This window comes from Ovis aries, chromosome 1, assembly GCF_016772045.2.
Source record: "Ovis aries strain OAR_USU_Benz2616 breed Rambouillet chromosome 1, ARS-UI_Ramb_v3.0, whole genome shotgun sequence".
Lineage (NCBI taxonomy): Eukaryota > Metazoa > Chordata > Mammalia > Artiodactyla > Bovidae > Ovis > Ovis aries.
The window spans coordinates 183,974,234-183,996,215 of record NC_056054.1 but is presented as its reverse complement, the minus strand read 5'-3'; the positions used below and the strand labels follow the sequence as shown (position 1 = coordinate 183,996,215).

General features: G+C 38.5%; 1 protein-coding gene across 1 annotated transcript; it reads right to left on the bottom strand.

Annotated features, from left to right (window-relative positions):
* Positions 1 to 20,945: 20,945 nt before the first annotated feature.
* On the bottom strand, positions 20,946 to 21,666 carry LOC101120489 (large ribosomal subunit protein uL6). The gene has a single exon (XM_004008154.5). It carries the CDS (start codon positions 21,639 to 21,641, stop codon positions 21,063 to 21,065), a length of 579 nt encoding a protein of 192 aa, XP_004008203.2. The 5' UTR covers positions 21,642 to 21,666; the 3' UTR covers positions 20,946 to 21,062.
* Positions 21,667 to 21,982: the final 316 nt, after the last annotated feature.

The window sequence follows — 21,982 nt, the reverse complement described above, 5'->3', positions numbered from 1 at the left end:
TATAAACAGCACAAGTAAAAATATATGCTAATAATTTCTATTTTGTCACATATTTCTTAAGTTAAACTTAGGTCTTTGTCTATTCCCATGATATTCTCTGTCTTTACATGGTGTTTTCAGGCACCAGAAATTTCTCACATCTCAGTTGACCCTTTGCTTCTTGGAAAGCCACCTACCTTTGAAGCCCTTACTGTACTTTTTCTTGCTGTCAAAGTTAATTAAGAGTTATTGATGGCATGACTTCTTCAAGTTTTTGTTCAGCTTCACTAGATAGGCAATCCTTCTCCTAAATAAGAAATATCTTCTTAGTTTCAGGGAAAGTCTGAAATAACATCTTTTCCAGATTTGTTCTTTTCGTTCTCAGATGGAGAGAAAAAAAGTGATCCTATGTCTCTTTCATCAGTTTGTTTATTTTTTTCCCTAACTCATGACCTTCCACCAGGAAAAGAAAAAGAAACTCATCTTTGTGACTAAGTTGCTGATTCGTTCAACTCCCTTTCTCCTTTATCAATACTTAATTAAGTGAGAATATTTTCTCTTATTTCTTTCAGTTTTATAACCTGCTTAAACCAACTTGGTTTTCCTTTGACTGTTACAAATACGCCTGGCCATGGAAAGATAATTACAGTGATTGCCTCACAGTGGCTATTTTAGTAACCATGCCTGACATGTATTCCTGGCATACAATGACATGCAATAATTCACTGTGACAATACTTCCAAGAATTACTTATACCTCTTAAAAAAAATTGTTACTATACAGACTTGTGCAATGTTGAAATACTTTTATTGGCATCTCCCCAGTAAAAATGAATACAACTGAAAGCTTTCTCATATATTTCACAAGTATGCCTCTTTTAAGACTTTTGCAAAGGCAACTACTCCCAGCTCCTTTGATGGTATTCATAGTGTTCTAACATATTTTATTGTCTCTCTACTTACTTGGTTCTCCAATTAGCTTGAGGCTTCTTAGAGAAACCTTGCCCTCATACATAGACTTCTTAGAGAAACCTTGCCCTTAGTATTTGTATGCTGTGAGTCTTCAGCATTTAGCACGATTCCTTACATGGTGTTCCCAATTCAGTATTGTTGAATGATTGGATGTATGAGTGAATACATGGTTATATGTGTACACTTATATCTTTTATATAAATATCTTTACATACTTTATCTACATTGATATACATATATGTGTGTATGAATATATATTATTATGTATAAATACATTTATACATGGATAAAGGAATAAATGAAAGAATTTGTATATTAAGTATAGCTAGCATACCAATACATATGCTTAGTTGAATGGAGACTTAGAAATCATTTCGGCTTTAGGAAAAGTGTTAGTTACTCAGTCGTATCCAACTCTTTGAGAACCCAGGACTAGACTATAGCCTGCCAGGATACTCTGTGCATAGAATTCTCCAGGCAAGAATACTGGAATGGGTTGCCATTGTCTTTAGGAAGAGACCAGTAAACAAACAAACTTCTGGATTCAGTAATGCCTGGAAGACACTACTTCTGCTGCTCAGTAGTGCCCCTTCATGGTTATTTTCTATGTCACACTGTAAATTAACTCCTCTTCAACAATGACATGATACCTCCATCAGTTTCCTGTCTAATTATGAGAGAGTAGGAAAAATATGAAAGAAGGTTTCTTAATTAAAAGAGAAACGGTAGATAAAATGTAGCTAGAAAAACCTGTTTCTCTGATTTTCCCTTTTAAAAACAGCTGCTGCTTCAATGTTTAGAACTCTCAAACGATTTCCTCATATATATATTTAGTAAGGTCCAGAAGAAAGGGCTTGGTAGAGTAAGTGGATGCCACACATTAACATGTACTAAGAAAAATTAATAACATGAGGGCTGGAGGTTGCTGTCTGCAGCACAATTTGCTCCTTACTTTATATTATAGAAGTAAGGAGGGAAGATCATTGTCAAAGCCAAATTTTGCTGCAGCCCTATGATAAGCTCTCTAATTAGAATAAGCACAGTATCCAAGAACAAAGATTTTTTAAATTGGCTTGCAGGGAGTGCAGGTGATGAAGCAGCTGGCAGAGTTAATAACATACCTTCTATAATTGCAGAAGACCTAGTTCTAAACAGAGTGGGTAATGCCACATTGGAAAGAGATGAACAGAAAATTAGATAGGGATGAGGGGGCGGAATGTATGAGGGGACATGGAGTTGCAAGAGGGTGCAGAGACTGTTTGAATAGGCGTGTGGACAAGAAGTCATTTCTGATTGAGAATATGGGAAGAGGTGTTTTGGGAAGAGAGTGCAATGACAGGAAGGTAGAAAAGTGGCAAACTCTTGGTATATTTGCAAGAAAATAACATGTTGAAGAGGAAAAAAAGTTCTGTTTTCTAAAGACCCATGTGGATTTTGGCCTTGAAAAGTTGAATTGGAAGACATATGGTTGGAGGACTCTGAGACTGATTCTCAATATTTATTTGGAAAATCAGAGGTAAATAGAGGACTAAGTGTTCATACTGAATGAAATAGGGAAGGGTTAGCTTGAGTTAATAGTTGATTACTGAAATACATTTCCACAGAGGTAGCCTACCATTATCAAGGGGAAACCAGGAATTAGCTTTAGTTTATAAAAATTCACTAGGCAAAAATTTTGCTTGTACCTCTGCTCTGTTAGGAATGTAGTGCTTCATTCATCTTGAATCCAAGTTTAACAATCATAGTCTGCTTAAATGTTTTCCCAAATAATGCTTCAGTAGCCTTAGTTTTGTAGCTTTAAAGGGTATATTTCTATTGAAGAATATTAAAAAATATAAAAATAATTCTAATAGTATTTTAGCAATTGGTATGTACAAGTCAAATATATTTCAAAAAGCAAAATCAAAATGCAAAGACCATGAAAAACAGACACACCAGCTGACATCAGTAAGGTGTCATGGGAAAAATTGGTCTAGCTCTAATATAATTTTGATTACAGAAGCATTTTATAGACTAAACACACTTGAAAAAAAGACAAATTGCTTTAAGGTTATCAATAGGAAAGACCATACAGGCAACAAAGAAATCTTGGATGCCAAATCACTTTCCATATTATAAGGCCAAGATAATAAAAGGAACCAAAAGTACCTGCTTAACATGGTTCTGGGATAAGAGAGCCCCAGGGATTTCTGGACTGGAAATATCATAACTTTTTTTCTTTTTGGAAGCGAGGAGGTTGTTTAAATACCTAAATGCAAGTTTGAGATCTTAAGACTGCCAACATGCTGTGCTCTCTGGATGCCTGTTCAGAGTGGATGGTCACAGAGACACATAACCGCATCACTGGTACACAGCTGCCTGCCCAGTTCAGTTACAGAGTCAGCCTTGTCCTTGCTTTGCAGAGAAAATTGCAGACTGTAAGCTGGCTTTCCCATTTTCCTGGGTGAATCCGTTTGTACTCACCCCTGTCCAGGCAGTCCTATTGCTGATTTATTCTGTTTACACTCTTGATTTCTCAGAAAGGTAGGGCATGTCCACAATGGGAAGTCAAATAGGGCATCCTTTCTTTATGAAAAGAAAGCTTTGTACTGGAAGTGATTGTCTAAAGCTTCAAGTAGTCTGCTGACTTTAAAACTGATTATATGCAAGTATTAGGGCTTCCGTAATATCTCAGTGGTCAAGAGTTCACCTAAATGCAGGAGATGGAGGTTTGATCCCTGGGTCGGGAAGACACCCTAGAGAAGGGAATGGCAACCCACTCCAGTATTCCTGCCTGGAGACTTTCATGGACAGAGGAACCTGATGGGCTATAGTCCATGGGGTCATAAAGAATCAGATATCACTGAGCGACTAAACACATTAGTCAAGTAATGAGTGGGGGGCAAGTGGAAAAAGAAAACTATTTTTAAATGCACAAAAAGAAAAAAGAGAGAAAGCAAAGATCAGAGAAAGCCCTTCTGGTTGACTAACGTGGCCTGTTTCTGGATTCCCCGTCATTGTACTCGACTTTTCTGCCAGAGGGCGTCGTGTAAAAGCTGCTCCTCCAGGTGTCTGTGTCTCCTCTGGATCTCTTTACTCATTCTATCAGCAATGTCTTCCTGCTTAGGTTTCCCTGAGGTCCACTGCCACCTCTTCCATTTCTCAGTTCTGATTTCCAGGTGAGATGACCCCCAGAGCCTGCAGTTGTATCTCCTCCAGCTGTTCCTATCCCATCCTAGGAGACAAAACCTCTGAGTCTGCTCCTTCCCACCAGATTCATGGGAACCTGGTGTGATTTGCAACAGGAAAGTTTATACCTAATGGTGTGCTTAATTGTTAGTTGTTAGAATATCAGCCTACTGTTTCAGTGATGATTTTTTTGTCTCAAACATTTGCTCATTTCTGGAGTTTACCCAGACTCATACAGTAATGGAGCTAAGCACCATCAAGATGGCAGGCATGATAACATCAGTTATCTAACATTTTAATTTTGAATTTTTCTGGCCCATAGGCTGAGTTGCTGCTGAATTAAATAATTCTTCATATTTAGAGTTGTTTTAAGTGAATTTCAGTTAAGCGAGGTTTATATAGAAGAGTGTTGAATTTCTGTGACAAACGACAGATGGCAAAGCCAAATGCTGACAGCTATGGCAGCTATATATCTGAAACAGGAAACATTTTTCAAGAATCAGTATTATCATCTCTTTTTCCAATTCTGTTTGAGTGCTAAGAGTGTGCTACGACTCAGATAAAAAGAAAAATAAAGTACAATACTCACTAGGAAAAATAGTACATTACTCACCAGGATTTTCCTGTCTTTGTTTTTTGTTTGTTTGCTTCTTCTTCTTCTTCTTTTTTTTTTTTTTAATTAGACTCTTCCAATAACATGGGCATGAAGAGAAAAGGTAGTTTCCACCATTCACCTTCAACAACTGTTCATAGCATCTGGAAGATGTGCATACCTTGTACATGAGGAGGAGGAGAGGATTATGGTTTTACATCCCTTGGCTATATTGTATTCTTGCTCTAATATGCTCCAGGCCAAGGGTCTTTGTGGCATTGTACATCCTCAGTGGAGAGATGCTGCTATTTCAGGAGAAGGGAGAAAAGGATCAAGCACAGGCTAGCAGAATGTCCTTGGTCCTTGGGAGACTGCTGCCTTGCAGAAATAACCCAGGTCTTTCGATACTCTGTGCTTTAGTTCCATTCCAACAGAAAATGTATGCATGACCTTAGGGAGGACACTTTATCTTCCTAAGCCCCAGTGTTGTCATCTGAAAAGGAAGATAAGCATCTTGACTTTCTTATTTCTAGGGCTGTTGTCAGACTCAAAGTAGGTAGCTTGAAGACAGTTTATAATGATCTATAGTGTTGCCTCTGAAATTGTTTGGTATTATCACCATGGGTCTAAGTCACTCTAAAGAGGACGTGGGGTTGAAGAGGCCTGGAGTTCCTAACTGCAGGTTGGTTCTGACTCTCCATGGCTATCCAAGAAGTTGATGGGTTGGCTAGCAGGGGCTGAGACACAGCTTCTGTTCGTCACATCCCATCCTTGTCACCTCTCAGCTGATAATGACTAAAGACTTTGTGACAAAGGCTGGAAAGGATATTTGACAATTAGTCTTTACCTTACTCCCACCCACACTTCTTTCCCAATGCCAAATATAAGATTTTCTTTGGCTTTATCTCCCCTCCCCATCCCAAATTGAAGTGTTTTGTTTTTAATTGAGAAAAGAGCAGTTAATTCCCCAGCAGAAGGAACGTTCCTGGAACTGACTTCCTGAAAGCCATCCAGACCAGTCTTTGAGAGACTGATAAGGCCTCATTAAGTGGACACCAACAGACTATTGTTTTGATGCTGCCCTGTGTATTAGGAGAAATACCAGTTAGCTCTTGGCACTGAAAATCTGCCCTCTGTGACTTGGGACAAATAGACTACTTATTCAGCCCTCCAATGTGGTTAGCAGTCATGAGGTCAGGATAGCTTTAATATGTGAGTGAATCTTTTTATCTACATTATTATAAGCAGCTAGTCATCTTCTCTATCATCCTTGTCAATCCCCACAACTAATTGGTCACGAGTGCTTCAGAGTGTTCCTCTTGAACATCTGTTGAATGTGTCTTCTTTGCAGAAAAAAGACTTTTTCTTGCCTCATCTGAATCATGGTGATAACCTTCGTGCTACTGACCCAGCAGCACTCATCTTCTGTCCAATTCATCCTTTCTCCATGCTGCTACCAGAATCATTTCCAAATACAAAACCATGACATTGTTATCTCCTTGTTAGTGCTTCAGTGCTTCGCTAAAACTCTCAGGTCTAGGTCCAAATTCCTTAGCACAGAATACAAGGCCTTTCTACTGTGCTCTATAGGTCTGCATTTCTCTAGTCTGACCTCAAGGTATCTGCTTTGAAGTAAACTAGGACATTCACTAAAAATGAATATTGCAGGGCTCCACCCTACAAGATTTCCTTGGTGGCTCAGACAATAAAGTGTCTGCCTACAATGTGGGAGACCTCGGTTCAATCCCTGGGTTGGAAAGATCCTCTGGAGAAGGAAATGGCAACCCACTCCAGTACTCTTGCCTGGAAAATCCTGTGGATGGAGGAGCCTGATAGCCTACAATCCACAGGGTTGCAAAGAGTCAGACACAACTGAACGACTAAACTAAAACTAAACTAAAACCCTAAAAGTGCTGAAATAAGATTTTGAGGGAGAGATCTACCAAATCCGCATTTTAAACAGTAGTCTAAGGTGATTTTTATGTCTAGTAAGAGCCATTGCACTAGACCATGAATAAAATAACCCATTGGGGCCAAGAAAGCAACTGTGTCTATACTTTCTGTGTCTATTCCCCATATTTTCCTGGCACTACTGTAAGCTCAGTAAATGTTTGCTTAATAAAAAATAAAATGAGCCTAATTGAAAATTCACCAAGGGGGATATTTGTTGACTAGAAACAGGCATGAGGAAACCTTAACGGTATGCTAGAAATTGATCTATATTGATCTGGACTATGGCTTCACATATTAATATAAATATGAAAATATACCTAAGATTAATGCATTTTTATGCACTAAACTAAATATATATCTCCATATGAATGAAAAAAATGACTCAATCAATCAGTGATTGGAACCCAGCAATGGGTTTCTCCTCCTTTCTGTACCCAGTAGATTTTCTCTCCTGTCTTCTTTACCTTGGTTGATAATCCACTCCCCTAGCCACCAATGGGCAACTCCTTAGTTATCTTTAAAAAATTATTTCTCTTCCTAATCATCATGAAAACACTGTTTTTCTCCTTTATAGTATCTCAAAAGGATTTCTTTCCTGCCTGTCTCAATGATACTGCCCTATTCAGGCCCTAATTATTTACAATTCAGCTCTAATTATGCCATCTCAACCCAATTTAAAGTCCAAATGGCTTCATATTGGTCACAAAGTGCTCCTTATATTTGACCTTCATTATCTGATCTTAACCTTTTTATACTGCTTGTTATTCGCCACTGGCCTCAACACCCAGTGCAACATATACTTAGCTCAATCTTTTTGACTATTATTCCATGTCCTTGTGTCTTTACTCATGCTCTCTTTACCGTCTGTAATGCCCTCATCTCATTTTTTATCTTCTGAAAACCTATACAGTCCAGCTGAAATGTTGCCTCTTCCTTGGAGCTGCCTTTGATCTCCTGGCTGGAAAGAATCAATCACTCCTGAGTGTTCTTAATGTGTGAGAGCTTATTGATTGAGAGTAGCTGTGGGTCCTGCAAACCTACAAGCCCAGAAAATAAACAAGGTAGTAGGGAAGAGCGCCATGTAACTCTGTTAAGAGCTGTAGGTCTCTTGCACTGGGTGTGAAGATAAGGATTTCAGGAACGATTAATATGCATTAGGCATAAAACAGAGCTGGCTCTCAACCTCCCGCAGCCATGTTCTGGCTGAATAGAAGAGAAACTGGCCCTTGCACATAGGCAAGATGGCTGCAGTTCCCATCCTATGGACAGGAGTCAAAATCACTAAGTAATTTCAGAGGGCAAGGAAAAGGAGGCTCTTCCATTCTGAAATTGAGTTCATTGGTGAGTCCATCAAAACAGGAGATATTTGTAAGTATATGTGCAAGTAGAATTATTATTATTAAGGCTTAATATTTGTAATGCAAAAGTCATTTTCATATACATCTCCTTTAACCCTAATAATACATCTATGAAGGCAGTGTTATTTCTATATTCATTCTTTAAAAAATAAATAACATGTCATTTGGAAAAGTTAAGTAATGTAATATTTTGTAGAAAGTGGTACACTGGAGACTCAAAGCCAAATTTCTTTAAATCCTATGCTTTGAAGTAAGAATAAATATTGTCTTAATATTGTAATTTTACTTAAAATTTTCAAGTTGATGTTAGAAGTAGGTGTGTACATATATGGATATGTACATATCATATACATATATACATATAGATGTACTACATATTAATCTTCTGTAAGCTAAACCTGTGTTGAGATTGACATTTTGAGCAAACTGGTTAGAGATTAAAACATAAGATTTTCACCACTCACATGTGCTTTTAAGAGTTAAAACTGTTGGAAGTCCCAGTTTCATGTAGATCTCTTAAATTAAAGTGTATGTAAACAGTGGGACTCCATTAATGACCCTAGAATTTCTTGAAGCTTTACATATTAAAGGAAAAAAAAAAACAGTGGGGATGTCTTGATCTTATTTTCAAATCAGATTGTTCTTATTTCAGCACTGCTTTATTTTTCCTAAATGAGCTATAAGACCCTAATTTTGTGTTCCAGGAAAAAGCTTTATAACAATAATAACAGTAATAAAAACAGCTAATATTTACTTTGTATTATGTGCCAGTCATTATACTTTGTCACTTAATTCTCATAACTATTCTGTACTATTAACATTACCATTGTGTAAGTAAGACAAGACAAAGAGAAATTAATTTTCTCACCATCACACAATAAGAAGGCTATATGATTGGTTTTTGTCATAGTCTAAATTTCCTCCTTTAGGTAAAGCAGATTTTAGGGTCATGATTACAAGGATCAAGAATAAGGGACTGGGGCAAATAAAACTGGAAAGGATGAAAAGTCAGTTTAAGAATGTGATATCAAGATGGTTAATACCATGGCGAAACTGAACCACCTCAGAACCTTCTAATAGGAGAGAGCTGGTTAAGCAATTCTCAGAGTGGTCCACCAGAGGACTGATGGGGCAAACATTTACATTTACCCTTTGACTCCCATCACTCTTCCTTGAGTGGTTACCTGTGTATCTTTTTTTTAATGTATGTTTTCATTTATTTTTTTATTTTAATTGGAAGCTAATTACTTTACAATATTGTAGTAGCTTTTGCTATACATCAACATGAATCAGCCATGGGTGTACACGTGTCCCCCATCCCATCCCCCAGAGTAGTCCCAGTGCACTGGCCCTGAGTGCCCTGTCTCATGCATCAAACCTGGACTGGCGATCTATTTCACATATACTAATATACATGTTTCAATGATATTCTCTCAAATCATCCCACCCTCGCCTTCTCCCACAGAGTCCAAATGTCTGTTCTTTATCTCTGTGTCTCTTTTGCTGTCTCACATATTGGGTCATCATTAGTATCTTTCTAAATTCCATATATATGTGTTAATATACTGTATTGGTGCTTTTCTTTCTGGCTTACTTCACTCTGTATAATAGGCTTCAGTTTCATCCACCTCATTAAAACTAATTCAAATGTGTTCTTTTTAATAGCCGAGTAATATTCCATTGTGTATATGTACCACAGCTTTCTTATCCATTCATCTGACGATAGACATCTAGGTTGCTTCCATGTCCTAGCTATTGTAAACAGTGCTGTGATGAACATTGGGGTACATGTGTCTCTTTCAATTCTGATTTCCTTGATGTATATCCCCAGAAGTGGGATTGCTGGCTCATATGGCAGTTCTATTTCAAGTTTTTTAAGGACTTTCCACACTGTTCTCCATAGTGGCTGTACTAGTTTGCATTCCCACCAACAGTGTAAGAGGGTTCCCTTTTCCTCACATTCTCTCCAGCATTTACTTTTTGATAGCAGCCATTCTGACCGGTATGAGATGGTACCTCATTGTGGTTTTGATTTGCATTTCTCTGATAATGAGAGATGTTGAGCATCTTTTCATGTGTTTGTTTGTGTATCTTTAATCCCTACCTGCAATACACACACACTCTCTCTCACTCATTCTCTCTCTCACTCTCTCTCTTTCTTCTGGACAACACAAGCATCATGCTACTGAGTTCCAACTAGATACCTATAATTTAACATTGGAAAAAGCCCAAGTCAAAAAGAGAGAAAGTGGAGGAACAGGTCAAATCCACACAGAATTTGTTTATAAATCTTGAGCTGGAATCAGAGATAAGGTTGAGGAGATGGGGTCAGTCACAGGATACATTCAGTAAGTTCACATCTAAGAACTGTTTATTCTCTATGTTAAAACCTAAATCATGACTTCTACTGCTACTGCTACTGCTAAGTCACTTCAGTCATGTCCGACTCTGCGTGACCCCATAGATGGCAGCCCACCAGGCTCCCCAGTCCCTGGAATTCTCCAGGCAAGAACAGTGGAGTGGGTTGCCGTTTCCTTCTCCAGTGCATGAAAGTGAAAAGTGAAAGTGGAGTCGCTCAGTCATGTCCAACTCTTAGCGACCCCATGGACTTCTAACTAGTGCCTAATTGCAATTTGCAAAAGAATTCACCTTAATTAATGTAATGTTATATTTCATTTGTGGCTAATAAAATTGGTTACTTTTTAAAAAAGACAATATTAAGCCTGCAGTGGAACAAGCTATTTGCTATTATATTAATCCCAAAGCCATAATTGATTTATCTTTCTGTCTCTCACCATTCTTTCTAGGCTCCCCTATCCTCAGTTAACACTTTAACTAGTCTAGGTTTCTTGCCTGGTAGTGTGACACAGAACTTCATCACTGGAGGGGTGGGGGGCGGGTGATCTGAGATTTATTGTACTGTGTCTACTGCAAATGTACATTCACTGTTATTGTCAGACTTGGGTGCAGGTCCCTTAAAATGTCCCAATGAATTTCTTTAGTTCTAGACATATTCCCCTGTTCCAATTATGGAAAAGCAAACTTTGCTCCCTGTGATAATCAGGATCAATCTGTCATAACTATAGTAGCTCTTTTCTTGGCTTCTGGTCTCTAATACCAGGTGGTACTTATAGCACTTATTTAATTAAACATTAATTGTGTCCCCTTGTGGATGTTTCCCCTCTGCAACCAGAACTTCCATCAGACCCTACTGTTTTAGGGATGAGAAGTAATTTTTTTTCTCAAGGAGCTCATTCAACTTGGTGATGATAAGTGGTATGGATAGCAGTCTTTTGGTTTTCAGAACCAAGAATTTATTCTTATATTGGGAATGAGTCACGACATAATGGTATTGTTTGCTTTATACACTTCCTCCTGGAGGAAAGGGTTATCAAAACTTGCAAAGTATTGACTCTGAGATGATACCTTAGCTGAGTGTGTAATAGGCCATTCTAATGTTCTATTACTCTAACTGCTTTCAGATAAGTGGGAAAGACTAGTTTGTACCATTGTTACACCCCATTAATCATCTGTCCTCCATTAACCCTCTAACTGGCATTACTCCCCTTGTATTAATGTTAACTCAGACCTTGTTTTCAACTGCTCTCAAAGTGTTTGTGGTAGACTCCTTTTCCTAATATGCAGTTACCCTGATGAATGACCATAAGTACTTTATGGGGGAGGATTCAGGGAATATGTATTATATACATGTCTTAATGGCATTCCAAGGTCCTTCTTCAAGGGGACCCAGTCTCTCCTTCAATCAATGTGCCCTGGCTTGGGTCTAGAAGTTTGCTGGATGATTTGCTGAGAATTGAGTGTCACAGCCACAGATATAATGTAAGTATGCTGTAAATTTTGAGAATATTAACTCTGCCATGGAATAAAAGATAATGGACTGATGAAACCTATAAGCGACTACCATAGATAGTAAGTAAGCTGGGAACTTATGATACACAGGTCAATCTCATAGGATATGTTAAATATAGGTAACAGTAAAACAAGGAGACTGTGATGCATATGCAAAATTTATGGCACATGATAAATACAGATTATAAATGAGCAGTAACCTGTAAGACATTCCAAAGATAGGTAGAATAAATAGTCAAGATGATGGAATAAATACGAATATAGAGACAGAGATAGAAGGAGCAAGTCATGATTGTGCCTCTTCTGGACTGAAAGCCCCATGTGTACTCTATGTAAGAAATGCAAATAAAATCCAGCTTCCTGCGATGGCCAGGTATACTTGTCCCTGCATAGTTTTGATAAAGCAAGCATGAGTCATTGGCCCAGGACACTGTCTCTGTATGAAACCCCTTGCTCTAACTTCAATTCTGGATCTTACAATCACACCATCAGCAAGAAAGCTGCTGTAGCTGAAAAAGAGAGAGAGGACAGATGAAAATTATATAATTTAGAACTCAAGAAGTACAGTCCTTCTGTCCATTTGTGTGTGTGTGTGTGTTCAGTCGTTTCCAGTGACCCCATGGATCGTAGGCAGCCAGGCTCTTCTGTCCATGGAATTTTCCAGGCAAGAATACTGGAATGGGTTGCCATTTTCTGACTCCAGTCTGTCCATTTGTACCTATCCTAAAAATGTTAATTTGTCCCACTTCACTTCCCTTGCTTCTTACTATGTATTTTTAAATAATTTGATAAAACCATTTAAGTTTGTTCTGTGAAGACTTGTGTTTCATGGCCTTTGAGTGAGATAATTTAATAGTGCATTGAGACGCTACCATTGCATGAAAGTAATTTGCCACATTGCAACAGGTCAAGACTACTAGAAACTTATCAGAGAATAGCAGCAACAGGGTATAGAGAACAGAGATAGTATATACCATGATGAAGTGTGCTGGGAATATTGGAATTTCAGCCCAGCCAAAGTCAAAAAACCTCATTAATATCTCCATAACAATTCTAGCATCTACTGAGATACTAGATGGATGTTTTAGGAATAAACATTACACTTATGAGTAAGAACTACATTTGACATACCTTAGCAAAACCCAGGAACACTTTACTGATAAGAAGATAAAAAAACACAATTTTAAGAGGGGGTAAAAGATTCAATCAGAGGTTCACAAGTTAAATATACAAATGGCCAACAAGCACATGAAATATTTTCAATCTTCCAGAGGACTTATTATTAGAAAAATGCAAATTAAGATCAAATCAGGATACTATATCATAATAGTTAAAATTAAGACCTTAAAAAGTAAAAAGATCTCACCAAATTGGTGAGAATGGGAAGCAACTGGAACTCTCACACATTCTTGTTGGGAATATAAAATATACAATTACCTTGGAAGACAGAGTTTCTTATAAAAATCATATACCTATTCTTATATAATCCAGTAGTAACACTCCTAAGAATTTTGCCCAAGAGAAATGAAAATATAACTCTGCATAAAGATCTGCTAGGAATGTGTTTAATAGCTTCTTCTTGTTAGCTCAGAATTAGAAGCAACCCAAATAAACATATAAACAAATTGTGGTATGTTTGAAAAATGAGGTAATAAAAGGCATGGGTTATTGTGACTTGCGACAATATGTTTGAAACTCAGAGATACTATGCTGATTGAAAAAAGAGAAAAGCACAGGAGAGTACACACTGTATGATCTTTTTCATGTGAAGTTCTAGAATAGAGAATGACATCTGGTCCCATTACTTCATGAAAAATAGATGGGGAAAAATGGAAACAGTGACAGATTTTATTTTCTTGGGCTCCAAAATGACTGCAGACTGTGACTGCAGCCATGAAATTTAAAGATGCTTGCTCTTTGGAAGAAAAGCTATGACAAAGCTAGACAGAATATTAAAAAGCAAAGACATCACTTTGCTGATAAAGGTCATCTATTCAAAGCTATGGTTTTTCTAGTAGTCATGTACATATGTGAGAGTTGGACCGTACAGAAGGTTGAGCAGCAAAGAACTGATGCTTTTGAATTGTGATGCAGGAGAACTTTTGAGATTCCCCTGGACAACAAGGAGATCAAATGAGTCAATCCTAAAGGAAATCAACCCTGAATATGCATTGGAAAGAATGGTGCTGAAGCTGAAGCTCCAATACTTTGGTCACCTGATGTGAAGAACCAACTCACTGGAAAAGACCCTAATGCTGGGAAAGATTAAGGACAGGAGGATAAGTGGGTGATGACAGAGGGTGAGGAGGATGGCATCATCAACTCAATGAACATGAGTTTAAGTAAACTCTAGGAGATAGTGAAGGACAGGGAAGCCTGGTGTGCTGCAGTCCATGGGGTTGCAAAGAGTCGGATGCAACTGAACAACTGAATAATAACAACAACAACAGGGAAACCTTGTCTATAGAGATGTGGTAATGAAAATACTTTTTATATTAATTGGGTGGACTTGGGTGTTTACATTGATCAAAACTCTTGGAACTACATACTTAAAATGTCTGCATTGATTATATATAAATTATACCTCCATATCATAACTCAGATATGCAGATAACACCACCCTTATGGCAGAAAGTGAAGAAGAACTAAAGAGCCTGTTGATGAAAGTTAAAGAGGAGAGTGAAAAAGTTGGCTTAAAACTCAACGTTCAGAAAACTAAGATCATCGCATCTGGTCCCGTCACTTCATGGCAAATAGATGGGGAAACAGTGAAAACAGTGGCTGACTTTATTTTTCTGGGCTCCCAAATCACTGCAGATGGTGACTGCAGCCATGAAATTAAAAGATGCTTACTCCTTGGAAGGAAAGTTATGGCCAACCTAGACAGCATATTAAAAAGCAGAGAGATTACTTTGTCAACAAAGTTCTGTCTAGTCAAGGCTATGGTTTTCCAGTAGTCATGTATGGATGTGAGAGTTGGACTATAAAGAAAGCTGAATGCCGAAGAATTGATGCTTTGGTGTTGGAGAAGATTCTTGAGAGTCCCTTGGACTGCAAGAAGATCCAACCAGTCCATCCTACAGGAGATCAGTCCTGGGTGTTCATTGAAAGGACTGATGTTGAAGCTGAAACTCCAATAATTGGGCCACCTGATGTGAAGAGCTGACTCATTTGAAACGTCCCTGATGCTGGGAGGGATTGGGGGCAGGAGGAGAAGGGAACAACAGAGGATGAGATGGTTGGATGGCATCACCAACTCAATGGACATGAGTTTGGGTAAACTCCGGGAGTTGGTGATAGACAGGGAGGCTTGGCATGCTGTTGTCCATGGGGTCACAAAGAGTCAGACATGACTGAGCAACTGAACTAAACTGAAAGTTGATTAAAATATCTACAGTAATCCCTTATCTGACATCAATTATCGTAGCCTATAGTAGTATCAGTGAAGGTGAAGTCGCTCAGTTGTGTCCGACTCTTTGCGACCCTGTGGACTGTAACCTACTAGGCTTCTCCGTCCATGGGATTCTCCAGGCAAGAATACTGGAGTGGATTGCCATTTCCTTCTCCAGGGGATCTTCCTGACCCAGGGATCGAACCCGGGTCTCCCGCATTGGAGGCAGACGCTTTAACCTCTGAGCCACCAGGGAGTAGTATCAGTACTATGGACTTCCCTGGTGGCTCAGACGGCAAAGTGTCTGCCTACAATGCAGGAGACCTGGGTTCAATCCCTGGGTTGGGAAGATCTCCTTGAGAAGAAAATGGCAACCCACTCCAGTACTCTTGCCTGGAAAATCCCATGGGTGGAGGAGCCTGGTAGGTGACAGTCCATGAGGTTGCTGAGTCAGACATGACTGAGTGACTTCACTTTCACTTCTATAGTACTATGACAGCTTCGAGGAGCACTTCCAATAGTGTAATTAGACTGGCTTTAGGTATTCAGGCCAGAATATTAAATTCTTTGTCATGGGAGAGTGAGTCTATGTGAATAACTTCTCTTCCAGTCTTATGTTCTGCTCCTTGATCCAAAGGGAACTCTCATGATTCATTGCATGTATTAACCAAAAGGTGTAATTCTTTCAGTGAATAGTCTATTATCTTCCATAACAGAGATGCTGTTTACTTGTTTGGGTTTTAGTGAGATCTGGTTCTTGTTAATGATTTGTGAGAAAGAGGAAAGGCATGCCTGATCTTTAGGAAAGCAAACATAACCTTGAGTGAGTTCTTTGCATGGTCTCCAGGCTAGGGGAGGCTGCTCTCCTCTCTAAAGGGAGAAATAATTTGCTTTTTCTGGCCTAGAGGATATAAGAAATTTGGGGAGTTAAACCTTCTTAGGCTTGTCAACGCAAATACTCCCGTACAAGGTATCAGGGCCAAACCTCTCCTCTATCAGAACTCTTTTGGTACAGGAGTCATGCTGTTTCTGTACATTAGTCTCCTTTGAAGTTGTCTCACTCCAAAAAACGAACAAACAAACAAAACAAAACTGGAGTGTAATCTTCAGCACAGGCTTCCCTGTGGCTGCAGGATAAGAGGATTTCTTCAAAACCTACTATAGAGATCTTTATGGCTTTCATACTTCACCCTTAGTTGTCAGAGAAGAAAATAGCAACCCACTCTAGGATTCTTGCCTGGGAAACCCCATGGGCAGAGGAGCCTGGCAAGCTGCAGTCCATGGGGTTGCAAAGAGTTGGAAGCAACTGAGCACACACACAGGCATGTTTAGTTGATAGTTGCCTTACTAGACAAATCATTTTCTTTTCACTGTTTCTGATGCACCTAACAGAACCTTACCTTGTAATTACCATTGCCACCTAATTCTGTCCAATATCCCACATCACCCGCCATACTTCATCTTCACTTATTATTCCAACATACCATAGGTGACAGTTTTTCTAATTTTGATGTTACAGCATGGCTGGTATTATTACCACTTCTCTGGTCACCAGTGATGGTGAATGATTCAGGTCCAGAATCTCTAGGTACTTCTAGTACCAATTGTATTAGTGTGGGCTCTACCCAAAGATTTATGAGCAGGTAGTTTATTTGGGAGGTGATTTCAGGAAATAGAAGCAAGTAACTACACAGAGTTTAATAGGGAAAAACAAAAAGTCAATGTAAGAGGTAATCGTTGAGCATTATTGAGTCATGAAAAACAAAGAGTTTTGTCCTGCTGGGATCTACTGAAGTCATATGAAATGCCTCACTGAACTTGAATCTAAGGACTGACAGTGAAGAGTATTTATCCATCCACTCCCATCCCAGATTGGCTGAGCATTGCCACAGAGCCGGTGCCCTCTCATTATGCAGTTGTAAATGAGCTATGCCTAAAAAGTTCCCACTGCAGGCCCATTCTTGAGCACCAGAGAAATCAGAGGGCAGTGGGCAAGGATGCAGAGCATGTCAGGTGAAATGCTGTGTCAAAAGAGTCCAAGTCTACCTAGAAACATATCTTAGAGCCATGTCTGGGATCAGAAGTGAAGCCATAAAGATACAAAGCAGGTCTAAGAAGTATGTGATAGAGGGTTCACACGTATGCTTGTTTGACTCAGTAGTGAACTGAGTCAAAAATTTGACCTCCACCCCCTGCAAATTCTTATGACCCCAAAGCTCTTCTTTAGTTTGGATGAACTTGAACAAAATCTATAACAATTATTAAATCACATTAAGCTCTATTACATAATAGAGGTTTATAAGGTTTTACAGACAGAATTCAGGATATTTTCCAAGAATCTTTCTGGAAGAGACTGTGTGGTAAAACTCAATAGAAAACAACTTTAAAAATAACTGATAATTTGCACACAGTAAGGGTCATACAAATATACTGACACAAAACCCATGCTTTCTAAGGCTTTTATGAGAACATGATTTTTTTCAAAACCTTTCACAGCCAGAGTTAATTTATAAGCATTATTCTCTTAGGTTTTGAGACATGGCCTATGGACCTAAAGAATAATGTGGCAGAACTAATGTTTGTGTTTTGGCAAGACTTTATTTATTTATTTTTTAGTAATGCTGAAAGTGAATCACCCCTTTCAAGCTCAGGGGGATGTAATTAATGAGTGCAGAGAAGATGGAAAAAAACACCTCCCCTAGCACTGGAGTCAAATAATTTTGATGTAAAGAAACAAGCTTTTACATAACTGGAAAAGGTTTGAATTACACTCAGATCAAGGTCTCTAGATTCCCAATCCAATTTTCTTTCCATAGTCTCAAGGATTTAACATAAGCAAAAGTGAATTTAAGTCCTGACCCTTCCTTAACACATAACTTGAACATTCACGTGTCTTCTTTAGCCTCAGAATTTTCATTTGTAATATTATGATAATTAAGACAGCACTTTCTATCTCATGAGACTTCTATATGGGTTAAAATATCTAATGTGTATAAAGCTGTATGCAAATCTATTGTGCTTATAGTGGTTGCTGATCAGCCCTAGGTTAACCATTGGTTTGACATCTGGAGCTTCTTGTCTTCCTGTTCATCATTTGCTCCTCCCTTCATGATTTTGTTGTCCAGCTAATTTCCAATTTATCAGGGTTGTGCCCTCCCCTCCCATAACACCCGTTATTATGTGCTCTCTGTGCAGCTGTCCTTTATAAGAGGAGCTGATGAACAAATTCAGCCTAAGATGCAAATAAATGATTCTAAATTTTCAATGTTAATCTCCCTCCTCCAAGAAGTATTTAACCACAAAGAGCCGAAGGTCAGAACTGAAAGGACCATATACACATCAGATAATTCCCCTCTATTTATAAATGAGAAAAAAAATATAAGCCTAGAGTTGAAGAGACTTATCTAAGGACACAGAACTAGTTGGCATAAAAGCCACTGCTCAAACTAATTCTCTGGATTCACTCTCTAGTGGGATTTTACATGAAGTAAAAGGGGATTTGGGGAGACTTGTCTTGGGTAGATGCTTTTAAAGTTGCATTTCTCCAAAAAGCCAAATCACTGTCCCATTGCAAGAAAGAAAGACCTTGAAACACCCCAAACTCATAAGGATTTTCTCTAAATCTTTTAAGGCAGGATTGTCAACATTAGCTTTACTGGCATTTTAGACTGGATGGTGCTTTGTGGAGGAGAGCTGCCCTGTGCATAGTAGGGTGTTTAGCAGCACCTCTGGCCTCTACCCAATAGAAAGGAAGAGCTCCTTCTTCAGTTTTGACAATGAAAATGTTTCAGAGATTGCCAGATTCCCTTGGGAACCCATGGATCTGGGTCAGTCTACCAGTCAAGCTATTTACATGAACAAAGACAGTAGTCAGACTTTAGAGAAATCAGAATGAGCAACAGAAGACAGAGATGGTGATGACAGTTATGGCTTCAGGACCAAACTATAGCAGTGGGACTATAATTTGTTCTCCTAATTTTCCTTTTGTAGTAGTTCCAGAAATCATCACCAGCTAGAATCCTGAAGTACCTCTGACTCTATAGGGTGAACATACCATGATAAACAAGTGAATCTGAATTGTACAAGGGGTAAAGCACACTGGATGGATAGCTGCCCTACCCAGTTCCCTTTTATTGGCCGGTGGACTGATCCTTCACCTGCTGTGATTGGTAACTATTTATATTTGCCAAAGGATTACTCTTGGCTCTGTAAGCCACCTTGGCCCAGTGGAGTGCACTACCATCCCACAAGTACAAAAAGTCAGCCGCCTTTAACTAACAGGGAGACTATACGGTGTGATTTCTGTGCCAGAACTTCTCCATAGGATCAAGTTGGAGCAACTCTCAACTGAGACTACTGTCTTGCATAGCTTTGTTTACTCTTAGTTTTTTCACTTCTCTTTTCTAGAGTGTGTGTGTGTGTGTGTGTGTGTGTGTGTGTACGTGCTCAGTTGTGTGTGACTCTTTACAACCTCATTCCACCAGGCTCCTCTGTTCATGGGATTTCCCAGGCAAGAATACTGGAGTGGGTTTCCATTACCTTCTCCAGGGGATCTGCTGACTCAGGGATTGAATCCTCATCTCCTGCATTGGCAGGTGGGTTCTTTACCAGCTGAGCCACCAGGGAAGCACTTTCCTTGAGAGCACCCTACAAAAAATCAGCTGCATGTATATGAATATATATTAACATATAAAGAAATAGTTTTCTAATTTGCTTTTTTTGTAAGTTTGATAATTTATATTTATAAGGATTTTATCCATTTTACATACATTTTAACATATTTTGGTATAAAGTTATTTAAATTATCTTTCTAGTATCTGAAGCATGTTTTTGTGGTTAACTTTTTTTCATTCTTTGTATTAGCCATTTGTGTTCTTTTTTTGATTTTCAAGGATTATATAAATTTTAAGTCATTTTGAAGAATAAACATTGGACTTTGTTGCTTTGATTTCTACTTGTTGCATTTCAGTAATCTTCATCTTTTCAATTTTACTTAGGAAGTTTTTGATATTCTTTAACTTCTTCTTTTTTTTTTTTTAAGTAAGCCCACAGATTTTATTGATGGACTACACACAGTAGGTAAGACGAAGTTAAATGTATTGCCTGAGAAATTACACAGTTACAGTTTTTAACAAATCAGATAGGGGAGGACTGCAGGTTTAGGGGCAACCCTACTAAGTTAAAACACAGTATTGTTTAGTAGTGTATCTGAAGTATGACACATGGAACGTTTCTTAAGTTTTTTTAAAGCTATCAAAGACTAAGATACAGAAGTGGCTGAAATTTGGGTCTGAGAGAACCTTAGACTATGGCAACCATGTTTATCATAAATATAAATTAACTCCATCTTTTAATTCTTACTAAGACAAGTTTCACTTCTCAGCTGCCTTTTCAGTTACTGTGACTCAGGCATTTGCCTCACAAATCTTCAAATCTATGCCACTGTAAAATTAGATACCTTCAGGGCATCTCCTAAAGTTCTTCCCACGATAACCGTATTCCTCTTGCCTGAAATGTCCTTGGTATTCCTTCAAGCCCCTTCTGCCATTAAGTCTTGCTAACAACAACAACAAAATCAACCACTCCTATTCCTTCTGTCATTATTAACAAATTAGAATTTACTTAACTGTTTACTGGCCAAATACTTTGAAATAACAAATCAGTAGGAAAAAACCTCAAATCAAGAGTTTTTATTGTCTCTTTAAAGGATCACAACTGAGTCCATAGAACCATCTGAGTCCAAACAACCATCTTGTTTCTGCAGCAGGACCACTGAGATCTTATTCATCAGCCTGCTGAACTGTTCCTTTTTCAGATACATATATACCATCCAAAAATTTTCTGATATCCTTGTTTTTAACTGTGGTGGCTTGCTGAATCAAAGCAGCTGAATTTGACACAAGTTCAATGTCATTTCCTTCAAGAATCAACTCATCTTTCTGGGCCTGAGATACTGAACAGGCAACCCCTGGCCTCATTCGAACCCTGCGTATGTATTTTTCACCCCAAAAATTTCGGATTTCCACAAGAGAACCATTCTCCTGAATAACAACGTTGATGGGGAAGTGGGCATACACTGACCTCATCTTGTAACGGAAGCCCAGTGTAACACCCTTGATCATGTTCTCTACGTGACTACAGATTGTGCGAACAGTGGCCAGTTCCTTTCTGTTTCCCCACCATTTGTCAACACGGAGCCTCTTCTTTTTCTTTCCAAGGAGACTGAGTTCTACATTGATGTGATTGAAGTCCCTCCGCAGGGTGCCTCTGGGGCCCTTCACAATAACTGTCCGTCCCTTCAAGTTAATGTCGACATTTTCTGGGATGTCGACAGTCTGATTGCTGAGAATGGTCTTCATTCTCGCAGTAGATGCGGCAAAGAGCTCTTTAACTTCTTGAAATGGATACTTAGCTCATTGCTTTTCCAGCCTTACTTGTTTTCTAATATATAATTTTCTTAGGCTAGTGTCTTATTTTAGTGATTTTTAAAAAACAGAATATTCAGGAACTTCCCAGTTATATGTATTTTGCTTATATCTGATTTAATCCCACTGTGAGAAGAGAATACAATTTGTATGACTTTAATCCTGTGACATTTATTGAGTTATAATTTTTTTTTGAGATTTGTTGAGCCTAGTGTGTCACCCAAATTTGTTAAATGTTTTAGTGCATTCCAGAATAATGTATCTTATACAGTTGA